The sequence below is a fragment of the Ambystoma mexicanum genome, chromosome 5p (genome assembly GCF_040938575.1).
Source record: "Ambystoma mexicanum isolate Mex_15411 chromosome 5p, UKY_AmexF1_1, whole genome shotgun sequence".
Taxonomy (NCBI): Eukaryota; Metazoa; Chordata; class Amphibia; order Caudata; family Ambystomatidae; genus Ambystoma; species Ambystoma mexicanum.
In genome coordinates this window covers 439,704,390-439,728,219 of record NC_090930.1, presented here as the reverse complement: position 1 = coordinate 439,728,219, position 23,830 = coordinate 439,704,390, and the positions used below count along the sequence as shown (strand labels likewise).

Below are 23,830 nucleotides of genomic sequence, written 5' to 3'. Positions count from 1 at the left end.
TCCCTGCCTAGTTCATCAGAAGTGCATTCCCCTTGGGACTTTTCTGGGGAAACCTGGACGTGTAAGCTTGGCATTGCATATTTTCCAGAGCTGCGAAAAGGACTATCTCTGGGAACCCCCAGTTTGGAAACATGTCGTTTAGCACGTTCCTGCTCTGAGGGTAGCATTGTACTCCTGCTTAGTATGTCTGACAGAGAAATGAGATCCCCTGGAACATATGCCACTAGGAACATGTTGTGATGGAGTGCCCAATGCCAGACGTTCTGGGCTAGTTTGGACAGCCCTGGAGAATTAGTACCCCCTGTTTCTTTATATAAAACATGGTACTGTCCGTAAGAACTAGGACTGTTTTGTGCACTAGCTGAGTCTTGAATACTTGAAGTGCTTTTACAATCATTAGTAGTTCGAGAAGGTTGGTGTGTTTCCCGGTCACAGGCCATGAGCAGTGTGATGGAGGAAGTGAGAGGCCCACCTGGTTAGCAATGCATTTTTTCGTGAGAGTTGCCTCGATTCCTGGTGTGCGGAAAGGCTGGCCTCTTAGCAGATTGTCTCTGTTCCACCACAGTAGCGATTGAACCAGAGGTTGCGAAACCACCACTAGATTGTCCTATAACCTACTTGTTTGCAAACATTGCTTCACTAGACACTCTTGCATTGGACACGATGTGAAGCCTGGCGTGAGGCACTAGGTAGATGTAGGAATCCAGCACTCCGAGCAGGCGCATTGACTTTCGTACCGTCACTTGTCGACCAGCTACATACTGAGGTGTTTGAAACAGCATGTTTTGGACCCTCTCTTCGGAGGGGTAGACTAGTCTGATGTCTGTTTTGATTAGTGGCCCCAGAAATTGCTTTGCTTGGCTGGGCACTAGGCTTGACTTCTTTTTGTTTATGGAGAAGCCCAATTGGAACAGCAGATTGATAGTTTGCTGCATGTTTTGAAGGCACATGTGGGGAGAGTCCCTGGTAATTAGCCAGTCATCTATGTAAGGGTACACTGAAATGGACTGCTTGCGCAAGTTGGCTGTCACCACTGCTGTGTCCTTTATGAATACCATGGGGGCTGACGCAATGCTGAATGGTAGCACCTTGAATTGGTAGTACTCGTTTCTAAATTTGAATCTGAGGTATTTTATGGTTCACTGGCAACATTGAAACATGAAAGAATGCAATACCCTATTTTCAATAGTCGGATGGCCTGCTGCAATGTTGACATCTTGAATTTTTGAGGTTTGACATAGGTATTTGCGGGGCACAGGTCGAGCCGAGCACTAGGCGCATTGTTATATATTTCTTTGGAACAAGGAAATACATTGAATAAATACCTTGATTTTGTTCCATGAAGGGCAGCAGCTCGATGGATCCTTTCTGTAATAGGATTTTGATTTCCTTCTTGAGGATGTGGAGGTGTTTGGAGGATATTTCGTACGACATGCAGTGGATGGAGTCAGGGTGTTTCGAGGAACTGCATGGAGTATCTTTTGGCCACAGTATCGAGGAACCAGCGGTATGAAGTTATTCCATCCCATTGCTGGGCAAAGAGTGTTATGCGACCCCCGAATGGGAAGGCATGGTAGGGAACGTGGATCGGCATGTTATTTGGAGGCAGGGGCTGCTGCGCCCCTAGAGGCTGCAGCTCTACCTCTGCCTTTCCCGTGGCAAATCCCACGCTGCTGTTACTGGTAAGATGACTGACCACGTGGGCTGTAAAAGGAGGCACCAGATGTGCTTGCTCCGGTTTGGCCTTGTTTTCCTGAACCTGAAGGTTACGGCTTGTGTTCCACGCTCCTCTAGGGACAAATGGCCTGTTAGAGATCTGACCAAGAGTCTTCATTGTCTCATGCTTCTTTCTTGCTATTCCAGCTAGTCATCTACAGCTTTGCCAAAGAGGAGACCCTCCTCGATGGACATGTTGATTAAGGCTGCTTGTGTCTGTGGTTGAAATCCTGTGTCTCTGAGCCAGGAATGGCTTTTTTAAGAGATAACACTCTACAATGACCCTTCCGTAGGTGTCTGCAGAATCCAATACATTTTTAGGGTGTTTTGGAAAACCTGTTTGCCTTTGGTGGTGATCTTGATTAGGTGGGTGTGAGCTGGCTCTGGTACTGAGTCTAGATGCCATGAGACCTCATTCCACTGGGTGCTGCTGTAGCTGGCAAGCAAGGTGGTGTTGCTTGCTATCCTGGTGAAATACGCAGCGGAGGTTGTAATATGCTTTCCCAGTTTATAAAGTCTCTTGCACTCCTTTTTGGGTGGTGTCTCAGCGGTTCAGAGCTCTCTTTCTAGTAGTGGTCACCACCCGAGAGTCAGGTTTGAGGGGACCCCTAATGTAAAGGGGATCTGTAGGTGAGGGCCTAAAGATTTCTCCACCTGTGGGTTAACCACCCTAGTAAGAGAGGGAGTAGACAGGGATGGAGCAACACTCTTTTTGATGGACTCTAGGAGAACGATAGCCTGACTAACAGGCTTTTTCTCACTGAGAATATTTTCAACATAGTTTATGCCAAAATGGTGGGCAGCCTTTTTTTAGCAGCTCATTGTTGAGAGGTTGGTCTGCAATAGGGGACGAGTGACCGCCCTCAACTATGGAGGGGTTGACAGGGTCGACAAAGATGATGTCTCGGTTGTCCTGGTCTTGAAAGTAGTCATCCGCATCCACCTGGCCAGCAGGCCTTGAGTGAGTTGACAGCTTACTCCTGATGTCCACAAAGAATGACATTTTGCCCACAGTGTCCTCAAACTGTGATTGAGTACAGGGGGCAGCAGACAAAATAGATCTTGGCGGTTCTGGAGTGACCTTAAGGGCCACAGGAGATGCTTCCACTGGACAATCCACTGCAGGGGTGTCGGCAGGCTCCCGCAGGCGCTTTTTGTGGAGGGCAGAAGACAAAGATGAGGCCTCCTCCTCATAACGTTCACAGGGCCAAAAGGCCTTTTTGTCCTGCTCAGAATGCTCTTTGTGCTCCCTGTGATGTCATTGGCATGCAGTTTTTGCTCGACGGACCCGTCGAGGGCCCGCTAGGGGCTATGTGCTTATGGGAAGTGTGTACGTGTATGCCAGCATCGCCAGAGGCCTTCCTCATAGCAGTGTGCTGTGACTGCCTTTCGAGGCTGGGGACAGGGGTGCGGGAACTGATTGTTCCACGGAAGTGTCCTCGAGCTCTGAATCGCAGTCTCGGTTGCCTTGGCCTTCGTGGTCTGATTAAAAATGTCAGCGGCTGTTTCTGACTGCGCCAACATGGCGTATGCTGCCCACTGCTTGGTCCGGCGCTCCTTTAGGGTCTTGGGCATAAAGAGCTTTCATTCTGCACATAGGTATTCAAGATGGTTATGTGGAAGGCAGTGGTTGCAAACCCTGACAACTCACAGGAATTTTCTGTTGCACATGGGACAAGTTTTAATAAGGGTGTGCTCCATAGTAGAAGGCGGACAGAGAGGCAGCAGGACAAATGTAGTATGGGCAAAAAAAGGGGCTATAAATGCTCTAACTAAGAAGGAGCAGTCCCCCCAACTCTCCCTACTGGTTAGGGCGAAGACTGGTGTAGGCCAAAGCCTGTCATCGGAACAGAACGTCTATTTCTGAAACCGGGATCAGCCATTGAGATGTTCAAAGAAAATAGCTGTTGAATAAGTGCATCGAAACGCAAACGGCAGAAGACGTTTGGATGGATTTAACTCACAAAGTAGCTCAAGCTACTGACTCCGCAAAATAACAACTTGCCACGATGGCTGCAAACATAAAATCTGACGGACCTTGACGTGTGAGGGGATCATGGGTACAGTGTACGTCACACTAGGGATAGTATTACAGTCACACCCTGTAGATGTCCGTTTTTTCGCACTTGGAAAACTTTATGTGCAATACTCGGCAACTTCCACTAGATGTCGGCCTATGCAAAGCATGTGATTCTAAGCAGATCTACAAGCCTCAGAAATATGTATATACATCAACACCATACACTCAAGATTCTATATTGTGTTGGTGAAGTACAGTTAGGCATCATTTGTGTTTAAGAAACAATTGCTCTGTTCTGGCGGCTCATTTTAAAAGAGGTGCAACATACTTGGTTAGATGTACTATGTATATAATAATGTATTGCAAATACTGCCATATATAATGCATTACTGCCTGTACAATTCAGCCATGTGCATGTAATACACTTTACAGAGATCAGAAACATATATAGTTAACTCATACAATACAGGATATATTTATCAAAATAAAATGAAATGCTAGACAACATGATACATGGGGTAGACTAGAGCGAGGAACCTTGAAACAGCTACTTAACAGAGCAGGTTCTTAGGGCGGTAAGTGAGGCGAAGAAGCCCAACTCTTCCATGAGTTACTCAGCATGTGGGAAAGATTTACATCAGATTTAGATCATGGCATTCCCTTGCTGTATATGGCAGCCACTGGACTTCAATTGTCTACTTGTAGATTGTGGTTGATTGTGTGAATGGTGGTTAGAGACCCCGAATGGGCAGCATTGTGAAGCCCCTGTTAAGCTATGAGGCTGTTTCCAATCCCATGCTTTGCCTCAGAATGGAATTGTCAGGCTTGTGAAGGTTGTATCTGTCTAAGCGATGTTGTCGCAGGTACTCTATTAAGTTTCAGGATTTGATGGGGCGATATTTAATTGGCTGGTATATTTGTTATAATAGAATGTAGTGTTTTAGGAGACCAGCATGCATGCTAGCTAGTCAGTGACTAGGCTACAGACCTATACACAAGGAACGTCTATTATCTTATGAGAAAGAATCTATTAGAACAAATAAAAAAAGTATGTCATGTTTATATAAACATTTAAAAATATAAGTCCACCTCAAAGGATCACTGCCAATGCCCCTGCCAGTGTGTCAGAGACCAGTTTCCTTCAAGGAGGGAAATTGAATGTTTAGAACGAATCGAATGGCTGGTACCACAGTATGAACCAGAACGTGGGCACAGCAGCAAAACACGTCACTGCAGAAAGAGCAGAATGTATTTGACAAGCCATTGTCAGGCTGTGTGTATTTGCCCTTTGTTACTTCCAGCCCCTATCCATTCCTTTGTGTCCACAATCAATTTACCATTGTCTCATCCACATGCAAATGTAATATGTCTTCAGTGCTTGCAGAAGGGCTGCAGTGGGATTCAGATGTAGCACATGCTGTGGAATGACTAGATCATGGTGCATACATCAAGACATTCCCTCTGGCTCTAGGGTCTGCAATCGATACCTTTCTTTCACACGGATACCAACACTCCCTGCGTTTCATCTCTCCAAGACAGGGTGGTGTTGCATACTTCAAACTGCGGTCTAAGCTTACAAGGTCATACCGCAGTTATGACAACTTCTCTTAGGCTTGCATGCTCATCAGGAAATAGTGTTGCCTCTACAAATGCTTATGATCACCAACTCTAGTAGCATACATGAGGTTCAGGTAGAATTTCTTCTTGGGCTTGCCATACAAATACCACACACATTAACTGAAAAGTGGGCCTTTGCCAAAGATTTGATGACTAAAGCACCCCCACTTTTCTATCTGCAAATTATTCTCTTGTTGACGGTGTCTGGTTTATACACATTCTGCACATGGCATTCAAGTATGGTTAACTTTCTTATCATGAACTGTGGAAGCGTGCACCCTTGATCTCCATTTGCTACATTTTGACCAGTGATGACACTGGCACCAAACAAAAAAATGTGAACATCAGTTCTCTATAAAATGGATCCCTTTGACACAATTCTGTAAATAGGAGCTTGCATCATAGCTGTCATGTTGGGGTGCTATGTGGGTAACACTTACAGCCCCCAACGTGCTGCTTGCAAACCATGTGCACTTCTTAGGAACCCAGGGGACTTAACAAATGCTGGGACGTTTCAGCAATAGCACAGTTGAAGCTCAATGTCACTAGTTCTCCCCAACTGCACCACAGATCACCTTTATTTTCAAGATGTTTGACCTCAGGCACAATGAAAAAAGATATACTTTAACTGACATTTGCTATTGAAGTTCTTATTGTCGGCACTTTAAGCTGCAAGATGTAGGTAAACAGTGCCCAGTAGAGTCAACAGGAGAAGTGGCGCTCTGAGAAAAAGTAGGGCTTAACGCTTGGGTAGGGGTCTGTTTGACTTGTGAATCATGCATGTCTGGAAATGTAAGCCTTCGGGCAATATATGTGAGTAAGAGGGAAGGATTTGGTTACTTACGATTGGTTGTAATTGAGCGCCTGGTAGCATGAACTGCATTTGCTGTGCAAGCATGGCTGCGGCTGTTTTTTGCTGGATTAAATTGTTGCGTCCATTAATCTCTAGCTGCGTTTTTAAGTGCGGCGGTGGATGAAGATATTTACAGTTCTCTCTAGTGCATCGGCCCTAAAACGGAAGCAAAATGGCAATATGAAAAACAATACTCTTTTTTAGTCAAAATAAAACATATACATTACTTCTTTTTATCAATGCATTGTGGCCGAAGGACCCAATTCCACTTAAACTAATGTGTTGAGGAACTGTTAGTCAATCTAAAAAACAACAATTAGAAACTGCTTCCTCATTTGTATGCGTACATCCAGCAATAAGAGATGTCATTCAGCAGCAACCTGCCTAGAACACCTACGTATGGCACTACACACCGCCCTAGACCATTAAACTCCTTTGTTCCGAAAGCATCTTTTTGCTCTCTAAAAGCATGCTCAGTACTCTACAAAAATGGAAAGTCCTCTCCACTCCCAAAATCCTGCGCAAATCCAATGGTTTATTGCTGAAGTCAAAAGGGTGGAAAGTAAAACCAACACGCTCAAAATCCAATGGAGGAAAACCAAAATGCCTAGTATAGAAACCTATTCATATAAAAGCTATGACAAACTATCACAAGCCCACCCACCTGCCAAAAACACCTTTTAAGCGAAGGGTCTGCAACATGCGGCTCTCCAGATGTTTTGGACTACTTCCATTATACTCCAGCACTGACTATGCTGGCTAGAACTGATAGGCATTCTAGTCCAAAAGATCTGGAGAGGCAAAGGTTGCAGACCCTTTTGACTGACAGTATTTTGTTAAGTGTATACATTTTAATATGGATGTAACTGCTGTGGGTGTATTTACAGCTATGCATAACATGGTGCTGTCCAGATGGTACAGCACACTCACGGTTTGCAATGGTTTATCCTGTCTCCAGGGGAACCTGTTACCATTCTAGGTTCCGTGCATGGCGTAAGAGGGGCCCTGCTGCTATGCGAGGGACTGTTAGTGGAGCTGTTGGAGCACGAAAGCCTCCTATTTTATATGAAATAAATACTTCAAAAACTCACCTTGTGTCGTGGTTGAAGACTTAACACATGGTCTTTAGCATCAACAGTTCGATCTTCCATCTCCACCACTCAGAGTAGGCCCATCAATATCTTTTCAGCAACCTTTTTAACTTATTTTCAGGGTAACATCAAAAAGGAAAGATCTCCCAAACTGACAATGTTTAAGAGGAGGAGCTTCCAAGCTGCCACTGTTTAAGAGGATGGAGGGTTAAGGAGCATGGCTTCACCACCTTCTGCTATTTCCTTCCTCAAAGACCCTGAGACCACGGTTTTAGCCCAATTTGCCAGGTTTAAATTGAATCTCTCTCCTCGTGCCCTGCAACTGGCTCGCTCAACTGCTATTCCCACATAGTTTGTGAAAGACCATGCTCTTAGCCCAACTGACCACGAGGATAATTATTAGATCAACTTTGGAGACTTCCCGCATGACCAAAGACAGGTGGTTTACTACCTGCAGATCCACAAGATGTCTACAATTACTGCCCTATTGTAAACCTACCCCTGATTTCTGCACTTACTCTATACTCAGAAAGATGCAACCACTTGCCAGTGCAGGATCACCTGGAAAACATGGCCGTTTTGATATGTATCAATCATGGTTTCCATGCATGTCACAGGACAGTCACATTCTGGCAGTGTGGTTCAAAATCCCTGAAGACAGGAGACCTGAGTATTCCCTTCTGTCCCATTTGGAAAGCTTGGTGGCCTTTGATATTGGCATCTAAGCATGAGTGAGCAGGAATGATCTAAACCAAATCATCTCATTGGTTGGTAGGTTTCTCTCCTCCAACTTCAATTCGTGCTCTGAATATCTAATCGGTGCTCTGAATATCTATCGACCTCTGCTGAAGGCAACCAACTAAACTTGACTGCCTTAAACAAAGCCTCATATCTCTTGAGAAATTATTCTTTAAGTGCATTTTGCCTGATACATTTAGCATTAAGCAAAATACAGGCAACACTGCCCCAACCATGAGAATAAAGCTCATGCACTTCTCCACACTAAGGATGTCAACACTCAAAATATAAAGAGTGCTCAGCACAAATCTAAATCACAACACCAGGTTTTAGCAAGAAAAACAATGGTGGCTGAATTGCAAAGTAAAAATAGAGAACAGTTCAGCATTTTTTAATAACAATTGGAGTTTACACCAATACACTGTGTGAATAGTAAATAATTAATTTTTATGAAACCAACGAACATTAAATGCAATTGTTTTAGGAGTGTAAAAAGCTGTACCTGTGTACAGTTTGAAGGCAGTAAAAGAAGCATGGCAGTTCCCAGGGTTTACAAAGAGACACAAACCTGCCTTACTTATAAAGTAGAGACAATATGTTTACTGGAGGAGGTGTGCGCTTTAACAACCCCTCCCCTTCAGATATATTTCCAACTTCCAATATTTTCGTTTTTTCCATACCAAACTTTCTCTATGTCCGTGCCAGCCTCTTTTGTTCTAGCCCCTGAATAGTCCACCTTCTCCCTATAGATTATGCATACCTGCCTTGTACTCTATCACTCTGTTCAACAGGTCACCTGGTCCTCCATGACCTACTCCATAACCATCCTCTAAGATTTTTCACCCAACTCTATGTACGCCTGCCACTTCTGCCGATTCATTGACTGCCCTACACTTCTATCAGCTTTTCTCTCTGCCTCTCTGTTCCATGCAAGCCAGTATGTCACATGCTATTCAGGAGATGTTCCTCTAGTACTGCTTATTATTATCTTCTTGGCATTTTGGAAGGTTTAGTTTTGCCTTTAAACGTATGAGTACAGAAGTACAAGTGCCAGAATGCAATTATAACTACAGGGCTGTAGGAGCATATACCGAACGACATGGGAATGTGGGCATGCATGCTCCGATCCAACCTCCCCTTTTTCTACTTTCCTCTTTTTACCTTTCCCTCTCTTGCTCCTCTCGCGGTCTATCTTAGTACCCGCGCTGTCGCCCTTCCAAATAAATCTACTCTGCCCTTTCCTTTCTTTCTCTCTCTTTCTCTGCCTCCACATTCCTTCACTATTATCGCTCCATGATCCTACACTCTTATCCTCTTCAATCTCGGTCCTCAATCTCTCATTGTCTTTTTCTTACTCTGACTCTTACATTTTCTATGCTTCACACCTGTCATTCTCCCCTCCTTTTTCTATTTTCCCTATTTTCCGACTCCACTGCCTCACCTCTGTCATTGTTGTACTCACTCTTTCGCTCCTCTCACTTCTAATACTCATCTGTTCTTCTTCATTCTCTATCCCTGCAGCTTATCTCTCCTATGACTACTCTAACACCATCCATCTCTCCCTTTCTATTTCTATCACATACATGTTTTTCCATCTCCCTTTATCTCTCTGTACCCCTGTTCTGTCCAACTACTCCTCTCTCATCTTCATTTTATATCTGTCTGTCTTGTCCTCTGTCTTAATTGCTCTCCACTCATTCTGTCTCTCTCAATCCATGTTGTCGGAGCTCTCCCTCATTTTTCCATCCTTTTTAAAATTGCCTTCCCAGGCTCTGCCGTTCTTATTTGTTTCTCCGCTCTACACCTCTCACCTGACTCCACCCCTCGTCTCATATGTTGCTCATGTGTCTTTCTCGTTTCTCCCCCTCTCTCTCTCTGTCTCTCCCTCTCTCTCTTGTTCGCACTGTTCTCCTTCTGTGTTTCTTCCTCTGTGCTCCCTTAAAACATCTCCCCTCTATCTCTGCCTAACCTCTACCTTTCCCCATCATTACCTCCTTCAATTGTTTCCTATCTTCGTCTCTTCCTCTCTGCTGTACCTCTTTGCCTTTCACGCTTCTACTCTCTATCTTCCTCTGCCTTCTCTTTTCAGTCTCACACTTCACACGCCATCTCCTCCACCTGTCTCTTTTGTATACTCATCTTTCCTGCCTTCACCCTCTTTGTGCCTCTTCTATTTTCCTCTTTCTCCACGTTTCTGCTGCACATCGCCTGCTTCGTGTCTCTGCTCCCCCACCCCACCCGTTTGCCAATACAGTCCCTATGACTCTCTTTGTCTGTTTCCTCATTTGTGTCTGGGCATCACCTTAAACCTGCTACAGTCTGACTTTCTGTCTGTTTTTGTCTGTCTCCTTCTCCTCTCTTATTCACTCCCTTCTCCTTGGGAAAGAGTCCCCTGTATGGCAGCCTGCATGCTGTAATGAGTCAAGCGTGAGCAAAAGTGGGCATTGGATGTGGAAAGTCAGGGGGCTACATGGGTTTTCAGTAAGCTTGTCTCCTTAGCGGGCGACACCTCACCTCTGTGAGACTGTTGTGCAGGGGAAGGGCAACACTCTGGACTTGTAAAGAAGAAAACACTGAACAGCAGGTGTTCAGTACCCAGTCCTGGTACTGCGCTTAGAGCCTGGAGTCCAGCATGAAACACAATACAAGAAACTGATTAAAACATTTTTTTAAAGAAGAGCTGGCAGTTTCGTTCTCTTCTCCTAGCCCTTTCAGATGCACTGTTTTGGAACCCTTTTGTGACTATTCGCCATATGTAGTACAAGGGTAACTTTTTCAAATCCCTGCATCCCACTAGGTTTACACCAATTTCAGACCCCGCTTAGTAACCCAAAATAGTACAAACAGGCAGTAGCAGTCGGGGTCATACTGGGACAACAAATATGCCCGGGCATTAAAAGAAAGGTGGCCCACTACCCAAAAGAAATGGCTCACATTTGTAAACTGCAATAGGATACCCTTTAAGCTAAATCATCTCTAGCGACTAGCAATTTTGGAATGCAAGGTTTTGTGAGAATAAATGAGTTACAAATGATCACATATGTAGGTTAAATGTGGAAACATGAATATAAACCCAGTCTCCAATTTACACACATAACCACATTTTTCTGCCGTTTAATTTGCACAGCAAGATATCATTAGTTGAGAATATGTGGATTTCAAGATCTCAAATTATGATCAGTTTTATAGTGTTGACTTGCAATGTAGATCACACTTTAACTTAACAGCATCCATATATATATATTCAATGAAAAAACTTTGTTAAAGGGACGTTATGGTTAAGTTGCGCTACTAAAAACCTATGAAATTCAGTAAAAAAACATTGTTAAAAGGACGCTATGGTTACAAGTAAAATCAAAAAACCCCTGAAATTCGCCAGTTATGGTAAGCTAAGCAACCATAACTCGCGCTACCACCATGCACTGCTAAGACTAACACCCAGGACATCAAAGATGACATCCCAAATATCATTGATGTCCACCCATGTTTTATTTTTTCAAAAGTGTCAAATGTATGCACATACAATCGTCATATAACCTAGCCCCCACTTGACAAAATCCATTCAGACTTTACGAAAACATCTAAATCTAGATCTATAATCTTTTTGCAAACCTTTGTGTAGATTTGTCAAATGGCACCACATTTATAAGCCTTGCCAATATTTTGGGACCCCCCTTCCAATTTTGCTCCCTCTTGACAGAATCCCACCAAACGTTGCAAAAACATGTATATCTTGATCTATTATCAGTTTGCCAAACGAAGTGTAGATTCGACAAATGGCACCTCATTTATAAGCCTTTACATTATTTTGGGAACCCCCTCTAATTTTGCCCCCTCTTAACAAAATCCCACCAAACTTCGGAAAAACATTAATATCTAAATGTATTATCAGTTTCCCAAATTAAGTGTAGATTTGTCAAATGGCACCTCATTTATAAACCTTTACATTATTTTGGGACCCCCATCTGATATTGCCCCCGCATGAAAGAATCCCACCAAACATTGCATACTCACTCAGAGTCAGCTCAGAAATATACATGCAACATTTCATGCAGTTCCATTAAGTGGCACCAAAGTTATAAGCCATCCAAGAACTTCATTTCACCAACCATGTAATGCTGAGGTGTTCGTGAATTTCTCAGGACTGTTCGCGGACTTTCGCGGCAAAAACACCTGTTTTTTTGCTTCTTGCAGCCATAGCCCATCCCATCCTCATCACCCCTCACCTCCCCAGAGATTATTTGATAAGTTTGACAAGTGCAATGTTGTTTAACATGTTTTTACTGCGATGTTCGCGGACACCGGCAGATGTCCGCGAATCCAAGATGGCAGGCGTTTCAAAAAATCTGACGCACTTCACGCTCTTCACCATCGTCTGCGTACATGACGCAAGCCGATTAGCCAATCAGGACACAGTCCGCGGAGCAAACAGGGAAGTGTGTCTGCGGAGTGGACATAGATATCACTAATTTTTTGTGACCTACTTTTTGGTCATTTTTAAAAAAAATACTGGACAGATTTTCACCAAATTTACAAAAGCACACTTTCGGGTCCAAGCCGCTGCTCCTGCTGCAAATTTGGTGAAAATCCGTCCAGCGGTTTGGGCTGTAGGCGTGAGCAAAGTTTTTTCCCCATTCAGTCTACAGGAAAAAAATACATTTTTGGACCCCCATATAACTTTGCCCCGCCTGGACCAAACCTCACCAAACTTTACAAAGAAATTCAGAGTGGGCCATATACTTTTTTTGCAAAGTTTGGTGAGGATTCGCCCAGGGAGAGCGAAGTTATAAGCCGCACAAAAAGTGCTCTTCCTATGGGATTAGCAACTTAACCATAACTACACAGCCACTACTGTGACTGCGTAACATATATATATATATATATGTATATATATATATATATGTATATATATATATACTGATAGAAGTACGTTACTTAAAGAGTATAATTGAAACTTTGTTTTTCAATTTTAAGTGGAAGAGAAAAAGTACCATAATGCATAGTAATATGAGACCATGGTCCTCATTAAGAGTTTGAAGGTAGCTGAAAAAAAGAAAGCAGCAATCAAATTATCTCCTTTTTTCAGCGCACATGGTTAAGAGGAGATAATACCTCCAGCACATACATAGAGGTAGTACCTCAAAATAAATTGAGCAATTACTTCTGAAGGTATTTTCTCTGGAGGTAATTCCTCCATGCTCCAATGAAGTCCTACGGGCCTTTAGAATGGGCACCAACCAAAACTTTTAATCAAATTCATCAGTTACCACCAGTGGTCCCTTAATTCTGTTGGAAAATTGTAATGAGGTAGTAACTCTACTATTGCTTTTGCTATTGGGCTTTCAAGAGTGGTAAGATATAAGAAACTGTTGTGAAGCCACCTGCGTATGGTCATTATTTGACAGGCATGCAGGTGTATAAAACCAAGTGAACAGTGCAGCATTGAGAGGGAGCATGAGGACAGTGGTGAGGTTTACCTAATGCTTTCATTTAACCGAGACCCAGCTGTTGTTTAGATCCTATGATTGACAACCACATGAAATCCTGGCATTGGTGAAAAGAGTATGAAGCTGTGTGTGCTGTATTAGAACATTCTTAACCTTGCTGCCCAATATATGTTAATAATGGAGGAACAATGTCACACACAGCGTACAGGGAGAGAACGCGATTAGTCAATCACACTACAAAACCATGCATTCTCGTTTGCACAAACAAGTCACTCTTACACTTCATTAGGAACTTTGCGACTGGTACAAGGTGGAGTTGAGAGTTCGGGAACAGAGACACTTGCCCTAGGAAGCCCAATTCCTTCAGACTCAAGGTTATTTATCTTGGCACTTTTAGCAAACATCCAACCTACACTCTAGATTCCACAAATTCCTTGGTTATATTAAGTTGACAGTGTGCTATAGCAGAAACATCACTCAAGCCCATAGAGAGAGACCTTAACGCAGAGTGGACTTGGACAAACTCGCTCGTAGGTGTGACCCGGTGAGCACTATACAAGAACATTCACTCACAGCAAAACAATTGTACACTGTGCGTGTACAAGAAAAATCACTCAAGCTCCTAGAGAGAACCCGGTGTGCATTGTCCTCTACACAAGAAACCCACAATTAATATAGGCAACTTGTGAGCACCGCACAAGAAAATGAAGGTAAAAGTGATTTGGTGTGTCGTCGTGCAGAAATAATCTTTCAATCTTTTAGAGGGGAATTGGGTGGGCAGTGAGCTGTACAAGAAAATGAACTCAAAAACCTGGATGTAATTCTCACAAGCTCCCAGAGGTGGGTTGTGTGGGTATCAAAGAAAACATTAAAACATCTAGATTTGGACCCACCATTCACTGTAGAAAAAAAACACTTTGCCTCCTGGTGAGCTGGTGTGTGCAATAACTCCTTCAAGCACCTAGAGGCGATTGTCGTGCATATACAATAAACATCACCAACAGTTATATCGGGCCGAAAAAAACTGCACTTGCCACTAGGCATTGGCAAGTGATAATTGGATCATGGTAAGAAATGGTGTGCATGTGGAGAAGTGAAGGGGCGAATATCCTTCTGTGCCTGGCTAGTAGCTTGTAAGTTAAATTTCTTACCCCTGACCTATGTGATGCAGTCTTGTGCAAAGAGGACTCTTGCAAAGAAAATCCTCTATGAAGAACGAGGTCCTAAAACACTGAGTCCTGCCGCATTATCGTCAAAGGTCCACACAGAAATTGTTTTGTCTTGGCCTTTTCCATCAGTGGTTTATGCATTGCTAATTATAGCACATTTTAATGATAATTTAGAGGCTTTGGAGCAGGCATTTTTTTTCAATCAACTTAATTGGATATTTGTTTCCTTTTGGAGATTCAACCCTATGTTGTTCCTGTCGATTATGTTCCAAAGAGGTGCTTTACTCTCATCCTGCTATTAAGCCAAAAATAAGGATAACTTTGAGACCAGGTACCCTTCTTTGCAAAACATAGAGGGCAGATGTGGCTTAAATCAAATCTGCCCTGTATCATGTCCTCAGAGTGCTTTGGGTTCAAGCAGTTGCCAGCTAGCGCAAGTGCAAAGTAAAAACAAGAAACACAAATGAAAAGCACTCTTACTGTTTTTAACTAGACGAACATCAACTCAAGAACATTAGCTTGTGGTGGTGTGCGTTTGAAGCACTACAAACACATTGCAATCACAATGCAGTGTTAAGATAGCCGAGGAGTGTGCAACACATGGGGGAAGTGGTTAAACACAGCTTTGAGTTAGTAGCAACTTTTATCCAGCACTTCTACCACATATATATATGGGATACATTACTCACCGTAATCGTATTTCTGATGCTTGTATCTGATTAGATTCACATGCTGTGCATAGGCTGACTTCTAGTGGAACCTGCAGAGTATTACAGTATGTTTTTCGAAACTCAAAAATCGGCATTGACACAGGGCATGCCAGTAATACTATCCCTAGTGTGACGTCCACTGTACCCATGATCACTCACGCGTGTAGGACCCTCAGATTGTATTTTTTCTGACATGAGGTAGCATGAGGAGTAGCACGAGTTCAGATTATCTAAGCAGATAGATAGAAAGATAAGATAAGACTACAAGCATCCATGCGCCTTCTCTCATAGGGGAGGAAGGGCGGGTCGCATGTGAATCTAAGCAGATATTAGCATCAGAAATACGATTATGGTGAGTAATGTATCCCTTCTAAGGCTTGTGGAATCTGCTTAGATCACATGCTGTGCATAGATTAGCGAGCAGTGTTAGAAGAAGGAGGTGGGATGTGAGAAGGGTCATGAGCAAATAGATGTCTTAGAACCGCTTGTCCCACTTGAGTATCTGTCTTGGAAGGAGTGTCAATGCAGTAGTGCTGAGTAAAAGTGTGAATAGAGGTCCAAGTAGCTGCATTGCAAATGGTGTCAAGGGGTACATTTGCAATGAAAGCCAGAGTGGCCCAAATGCCTCTTGTAGAGTGAGCTCTTGGCGTAAAAGGCAGAGTCTTTTCAGAAAGGGAGTAACATAGTTGGATACAGTTGACTATTCATTTGGAGATGGCACCTTTAGAGACGTGATCTCCTTCTCTGCCTGTAGCTACGGAGAAAAACAGTTGGTCTGTTTTCCTTAGCGGTCGGGTCTTGTCTACATAGTAGAGGACTGCTCTTCGCACATCTAAAGTGTGTAGTTTCACCTCAGCAGAGCTTTTGGGTTCTTGGAAGAAGGCCGGAAGCTCGATGGACTGGTTAACGTGGAATTTAGAAATAAACTAAGGTGAGAACCTAGGGTGTTTTCGTAGAAACAGTTTATCCTTATGAACAGTAAAGAAAGAATCCTGCACTGACAGAGCCTGAATTTCACTGACCCTTCTTATGGATGTAATGGCTACTAAGAAGGCAGTTTTATAGGTCAGGTGTTTGAGACTGGCTTTATGTATGGGTTCAAATGGTGGGCCCATATGCTTAGCAAACACCACATTAAGGTCCCAACCAGGTGGTGGGTTTGAAATTGTAGCGTGGAGTCTCTTTACCCCTTCCATGAAGGCTTTAACCACTGGTACTTTCCACCACAACACCTTGTTATGGGAAGTGGTGTATGCTGACAGAGCTGCCAGGTGTACCTTCAGTGAGTTAAAAAACAGTCCTGCATCCAGCAGGTGGAGCATGTATGTAACAATAGTGGAAGGAGTGCAATCAACTGGGTTGATTTGTTTATTCTGGCACCAGATAACAAATCTCTTCCATTTGTCAAAGTAGCAGTGCCTTGTGTTTGGTTTCCTAGATTCTTTTAGGATGTCCATACACCTCTGTGGTAAATTGAGATGTCCGAACTCTATGACCTCAGGAACCACGCTGCCAGGTTCATTGAGTTGGGTTGAGGATGCACTATTTGACCTTGGTGCTGGGAAAGTAGGTTGTACCAGGCTGGAAGTTTGATCGGTTCGCACATGGCTAATCTGCGTAAGTGTGGGAACCACGGTTGTCTCGCCCATATGGGAGCAACTAGGACGAGCGTCATCGACTCTCTGTTCATCTTGTTGACCACCTTCCTGATGAGAAGAGTTGGTGGAAAAGCGTACGCAAACATTCCTGACAAGTTCATCCAGAGGGCGTTCCCCTGGGAGTCAGGTTGGGGGAACCTGGATGCAAATCCTGGGCATTGTCTGTTTTCGCTTGTGGCGAATAGGTCTACAGTGGAAAAACCCCACTGAGAGAAGATATCTTCTACGACTTCTCTGTGTAGACACCATTCGTGTTCTTCTGGGAGGGGGTCTCTGCTTAGAGCATCCGCTAGACAATTGAGATCCCCTGGAACATGTTGCGATGACAGGAAGATGTTCCATCTGAGTGCCCATCTCCAAATTTTCTGGGCAAGCTTGGACAGATTTGGCGAACAAGTCCCTCCTTGCTTGTTCAGGTAAAACATGGCTGTAATGCTGTCCGTCTGGATTTGCACTGACAGATTTAGCAGGTAGGGCTCGAACGCTTGAAGCGCTCTGAATACTGCCAGAAGCTCTAGCAGGTTGATGTGATTCTTGGCCACTGAGTGAGACCAGAGACCCTGAGCTGTGTGGTGGATCTCCCCACCCTGTCAAGCATGCATCGGTTGTGACTACTGCCTGTATCTCAGGATCGTAAAAGGCTTTCCCCTTGGACAGATTTTTGCTTGTCCACCAGTTTAGGCTTTGTACAAGTGTTGGCGAAACGACCACTAGATCGTCCCACTGACCACTTGCCTGAGACCACTGTTTCGCCAACCATTCCTGCATGGGACGCATACGCAGGCGTGCGTGGGGGACCAGGTAAATACATGACGCCATCATGCCCAGCAACCGCATTGCTTTGCGTACCGTTATCTCTCGACCGGACTGATATTGCGGAATTTGCAGCAGTATATTCCAAATTCTTTCCTCGGAAGGAAAGGTCAACCCCTCTTGAGTGTCTAGGATAGCTCCTAGGAACTGTTTGGAGGTGCTTGGCACCAGACTTGACTTTTTCTCGTTTATTTAGAAGCCCAATTCGAAGAGGAGGTCGATAGTCCTTTGAATGTTTGTTCTGCAAATTACCGGGGTCTCCCCCGTGATGAGCCAGTCGTCCAGGTAAGGGTAAACTGGGATTGCCTCCCTGCGTAGGTGTGCTGCCGCCACCGCCAGTACCTTGGTGAATACCCTTGGAGCCGAAGCTATCCCGAGGGCAGTACCTTGAACTGCTAGTGCCGACTGTCCACCTTGAAGCGCAAGTACTTTCTGTGCGCTGGGAACATGGAAATATGAAAATAGGCATCTTTCATGTCCAATGTTGTCATGTAATCCCCCTTTTTTAGGAGGGGGATTACCTCTTGGAGAGTAGTCATGCAAAGTTTTTGGGGCTTGACATACTTGTTTGCAGGCTGTAAGTCCAATACTGGGCGCATTGTCAAATCTTTTTTTGGTACAAGGAAGTAAGTTGAATAAATACCCTTGTTTACCTGGTGTCCTGGGACGAGTTCCATCGCGTCCTTTGCTAGCAGATTGACGATCTCCTCGAGGAGGATCTTCTGGTGTTCCAAAGAATGTATTCTTTGTCGTGGAGGATGGTTCCGGGGACGCTCTAACAGTTCTATGCAGTACCCAGCGGATACTGTGGACAGCACCAATCTGTCTGATGTGATCCCTTCCCAAACTTGGGTGAAGTTGGAAATGTGTCCCCCTACTGGGGTTGCGTGAGAAGGGACCCTGAACGGAGCGTTACTGTTTTGGTGGAGGCATGCCGCCTCCTTTACTGGGACTGCCTCTACCCTTACCACGTCCTCTTTTATTACCCCTGCCGTAACCCTGGGTAGACTGTTGGTTATTACTGTTCCACGGTGTACCCTGCCCCTGGGAATAGTTAGATCCTCTCTGGGAATTTTGGCCGCGTGGGCGACGAAAATTGCCATTCCCTCTTTAATTAGGGGGTTTGTTGGTTAGTTGGCCTAGGGATTTGAGTGTCTCATATTCGTCCTTGGCATTCTTCAGCGCGTCCTCGACTGCCTTTCCAAACAATAGATCTGGCTCCACCGGCTTATCTATCAATGATGCTTGGGTCTCGGCCTTGAAACCAGACTGCCGTAGCCAAGCATGCCTCTTGAGGACCGTGCTTTCAGCAATTAATCTGCCGGCGTTATCCGCGGCATCAAAGGTTGATTTTAAAATGCAACCTGACACGGCTCTCCCCTCTGCCGAAACTTGTGCCAATTGGCTTTTTAAGGGTTCTGGGGCGGAGTCTATGAGAGCCGTGACTTCTTCCCACTGGTGGCAGTTGTAACTAGCCAGCAGGGTGGTGGAGTTGGCAATCCTTGCCTGGTAGGAGGAAGTGGAGGCTACTTTCCTGCCCAAGCCATAAATCCTCTTGCTCTCCTTGTCGGGGGGAGCCTCGGACGATGACAAGGGTGTTCCAGCCCTCTTACGGGTGTTAGTAACAACCAGGGAGTCTGGTTTGAGATGTCCCCTTATGTACAGTGGGTCAGATTGGGCTGCCCTGAAAAGCTTTTCAATTCTGGGGTTTACTGCCCTAGTGAGATTGGGGTTAACAAGGGAAGGGTCTATCCTCCTTTGTATTGACTTAAGGATAGGGATGGCCTGAGCAACCGGTCTCCTCTCTCCCACCAGTTCCTCTGCAAAGTCCCTCTCTTCCTGAGCACCTTGGGTGTCAACGTGGAAGTGCTGTGCCGCTCTGGACAGGACTTCATTCAGGAGAGGCTGGTTGTCGACAGGGGAGTCGGTAACCGCGGGCTGGAGTATGTAACTGGGTCGTCGTCCTCCTCCTCCTCTTGGTCCTCATCATCCCCATAATAGCCTGTCCCAGTTTGTTCTTCGAACATGCCCACGTCTGGATCCTCACCAAAGGATGGATCTTCCTGATATTGAGAATAGGGCTGTATATATACGTGGGGGTATTGGATCCTTAGAGCCTGAGGGAGTTGACCCTTCTGGGGTATAAGAGAGAAAGTGTTCCGGGTTATTTGCGTAGAAATCTGCCAATGATGACATCCTTGACATTACTCTGTCTATGTCATCACTGGACCATTCCCTTGAACTGGGAATAACTCTTTCCTGGAGTGCTTTCCCTGTTTTATCTTGACTAGACCTACTGGTTTGAACAGGGGTCTTAGGGACAACAGACTGAGACTGAGACTTGTCCGTGTGTTTAGGTGGAGTAGAATGTTTAGGAGTGGAAGTAGGCTGGGACTGCTTACTTCGTTGTTTTCCCCCCTCCCCGTGGGGGAAGAGTGTTTCCCCGATTTTTGGGCCCTATCAGAGCTTTTCGATGTCTGGCGTCGAAATTCGGGGGTAGAGTCCCTGTCTCTGGAGAGCATAAGGGATTCGGTAGCAGCCTTCGCGCTGCCTGCAGACGCCGACTCCTGAAGTGCGGCCTGGGGGTAGAGGTCGGCGTCATCCCCCGACGACCGAACCTCAGTCACTAAGGGGAGCGAGGCACTCTTAGCAACAGTGGAGGGTTGCCTGGTGTAATGGGGGGATCGCGAACGCCCAGAGGACACTGACTCGGTGGACCGTTCTCTACGTGCTTCTCTCCGAGAACTTGACGTGCGTGTCGAGTCTCAGTTGGACCTTTGTTTGCTGGAAGTGGTGTGGGTAGCGCTCGTGTCGCCGGGGGTCTTCCCCATAGCTGCCCTGCCGGACAACCTTCCGAGGTCGGGGACTTGCGCTTGGCTGTCCATCGACGCCACATTGCCCTCGCTGTCCGAAAGTACGGCGTCGCTGAAGCAGAAGTTACACGTGGCGTGTCTGTCAACCCAAGGATACTGGCGGTTGCACTTGGGACAAAATTGAAAAGGTGTACCCTCCATACGCACCCTGTGGCAGCGGGCTGGGAGTGTAGGAATATATATGTAATGTAGCTATATTAATCAGAGTGTAGGATATGTGCCACCCCCCACTCTCCCTACTTGCAGGGCTGAGTCCAGAGGACTTCTGAGGCCCGGGCCGCAGCCAGAGGCCTTCCGAGGCCCAAATCCGTCGTCCGACGGTTGAATTTTCTCCGATCCGGCGTCGAGTGTCGATGTTCTGAGACCCGACGTATAGGTGGAATGATGGGGAAATATATAACAATATTAGCAAAATCTGACTAAGTCAGGGAACTCCGCTCAGTGCTTCCGACCAGCATGGTGGAAAAAAACAATCTGAGGGTCCTAGACACGTGAGGGATCATGGGTACAGTGGGCGTCATACTAGGGATAGTATTACTGGCACGCCCTGTGTCGACGCCCATTTTCGAGTTTCGAAAAACAAACTGTAATACTCTGCAGCTTCCACTAGATGTCGGCCTATGCACAGCATGTGATCTAAGCACATTCCACAAGCCTCAGAAATATATATATACACACACACACCTTTTGCAACACACAGCAAGCATTTCACGAATAAAGGCAATAGGACAGGTGGTGCCTGCATTGAGTGCCGTGCACTTGTCTTTTCAATGCACACAAAGCTCTGCTGAAGTTAGAGATGTGTTGTCTATCGCGAAGAGGAGAAACTGGAAACAGAAACACGAATGGGACATTAAGAAAAAGGCAAACCATCTTTGAAGATGTGCAGCTTTGTCGGCGAAAGAGGTCTTGTGACGAATTGACCCTAATTGGAAGAGACTGCTCCATGAGGCATTGTATCTCAGCAATTACTCAGTGAACGAGAAGTTTTAAATGCCAATCCCGGCTTTCGCCTACCGACCAGCTTCCACAGTGTACGGCAGAGCTCCTATTTTCCTGTAACTCATGCCTCCCTGGTCTTGTCATACATCGAGAAACAGGCTAATCCCTGTATAAAGCAGCTATGTTTGTATGGAAATAATGCATTAGGCAGGGCAGTCAGTCGCACATGCTTTCTATGGGTATCTGTACAACTTTACAGCAACATGACACGTCTAGCTTCAGGCGATGGTAATGGGTGTGCCCTTCAACCCCAACCCCCACCCCTACCTCCTGTGAGAACACAGGCCTGGATAGATGTTGGAGGATCTACTTTTTTTTGTCATTCATATTTTATTGAAAAAGAAAGCTAGAAAGCAATATCTACACAGATGCATCGAACAAATGCATGACATCATCAAATAATGTATAGCTTTGTTGCTTACTTTCCTGAGGAAAAAAAACAAAGATCGAGCCTGTTAACAGCATGGGGTGGAAACAAAAAATCAAAGCCGAGAGAAGAGAGAAAGAAAAGGTGAGAAATGAGGATCCAAATTAACAGTCTAAATAAGACACTTTGTTCAGCACTGGGGATGAACAGTCCAATAAACATCCCTAACAGGTAAACAAACAGCATGGGGCATCACAATAACGTAAATGACATCATATCATGTGGCTTATGATGTAGCCCGGGATTATCATTCTGGACTACAAACTGAATGTAAGGTTCCCACTCCGCAAGAAATTTGGACATTTTCCCTTTAAGGGTGGCTTCAATCTTGCACATGGCTACAACAAACCACAATGTGACCCATCATTCCCTTATGTCAGGCACGGTGGGGGACTTCCAATTATGCGCTAGCACTATTCTGGCAGCAACCAGGAAATGCGCAAGTAATTTAGGGGATTTAGCAGACAGTGTAGTGCCCCTCCAGGTCTTCGTCCCTGAATAGCACTACTAAAGGTTCCATTGGAAGCTCTATCCCACTGATCTTCTTAATAAGAGCCAAAATGCTCTTCCATTTGGATTGGATCACTGTACAAGATCATAATATTTGATAAAGGGTCCGTGGACCCTGCGCACACCTCCAGCAACGGTCTGAGATAGTAGGATCCATGTTATGGAGCCATACAGGGGTGAGACACCATCGAAATAACAATTTATAACTACACCTGGATGACTTTCTGGCCCTATTCCACACATTGCACCATGTAAGGTCCCCTAAAACGACAGGCGTTTAAGACACGATATAGGGAAACCAACGATATCTTGGAATGGAGTCGTATCCCGCTTAGCGTGCTGGGACACCTTTGCACCGGTTATCCAATGCCGAAGTTACAAATAAGTATATTTGTCAATGTTCTGTACCATGAAGACCTGTTTACACTTATCAAACGTCAGGGGTTGTTCGGACTCAAATAGCTGACCCAATCGTTCTGAACCTCTCTCAACCCATCTTGTGAACCTACCCTGCTGGCAGGAAATTCAGCCGTGTTCCATATTCAGGTAAGGGGGAGGGGAACGTAGTCCCCAAATTACTTACAGGCTGCTTTGTCCCAGTATTTCATCAGAACTCGGTTCATCGGGAGGAAACTAGACTCCTTCTTAAGAACCCCAGGCGACCTCCAAAACTAATCATGCAAAGGAATCTAAATCTTTGACTCCTCAATATTTAACCAGTGTTTAGGATTCCGGGCCACATTCATGCTATCGAACAAGGGGAGAAGCTGTGCTGCATAGAGATAACTCACCATATCTGGGACACTCTGGCCACCTTTATCCTTTGCAGTCTTCAGAGTACATCAGGGAACCCTCTAAGATTTATTAGCCCAGATAAAAGTAAAGATGAAAGTTTGCAAATCTTTAAGTGTCTGTTTGGGAATCCAAATCGGAAGCGCCTGGAAAAAAGTATAGCAAGATTGGTAGCAAAGTCAATTCAAGGGCTGCCCCCGTCATAGCCATGAAATATCAGATTGCGCCCATCGGAGCACATCCGTCTTGGCCGAAGAGGAAGGGTTGCAGATATTCTTAGCGTACAGCTTAGAGAGAGGGTGTGATCAGGACCCCTAAATATTTAAGGGAAATCTCGGTCCATTGAAATTCAAACGCCCCATGAAGTTCTTGCTTTGTCTCAGATTCCTCAGAC

General features: G+C 45.0%; 1 protein-coding gene across 6 annotated transcripts in view; it reads right to left on the bottom strand.

The window, feature by feature from the left end:
* MBNL3 (muscleblind like splicing regulator 3) overlaps positions 1-23,830 on the bottom strand; it is a 690,269-nt gene that overhangs the window by 301,276 nt on the left and 365,163 nt on the right. For all 6 annotated transcript variants that reach the window (XM_069612838.1, XM_069612839.1, XM_069612836.1 and 3 more), the window contains exon 3: positions 6,198-6,362. In XM_069612838.1, coding sequence (XP_069468939.1) covers positions 6,198-6,362 — 165 coding nt within the window. The remainder of the gene's footprint in view (positions 1-6,197; positions 6,363-23,830) is intronic.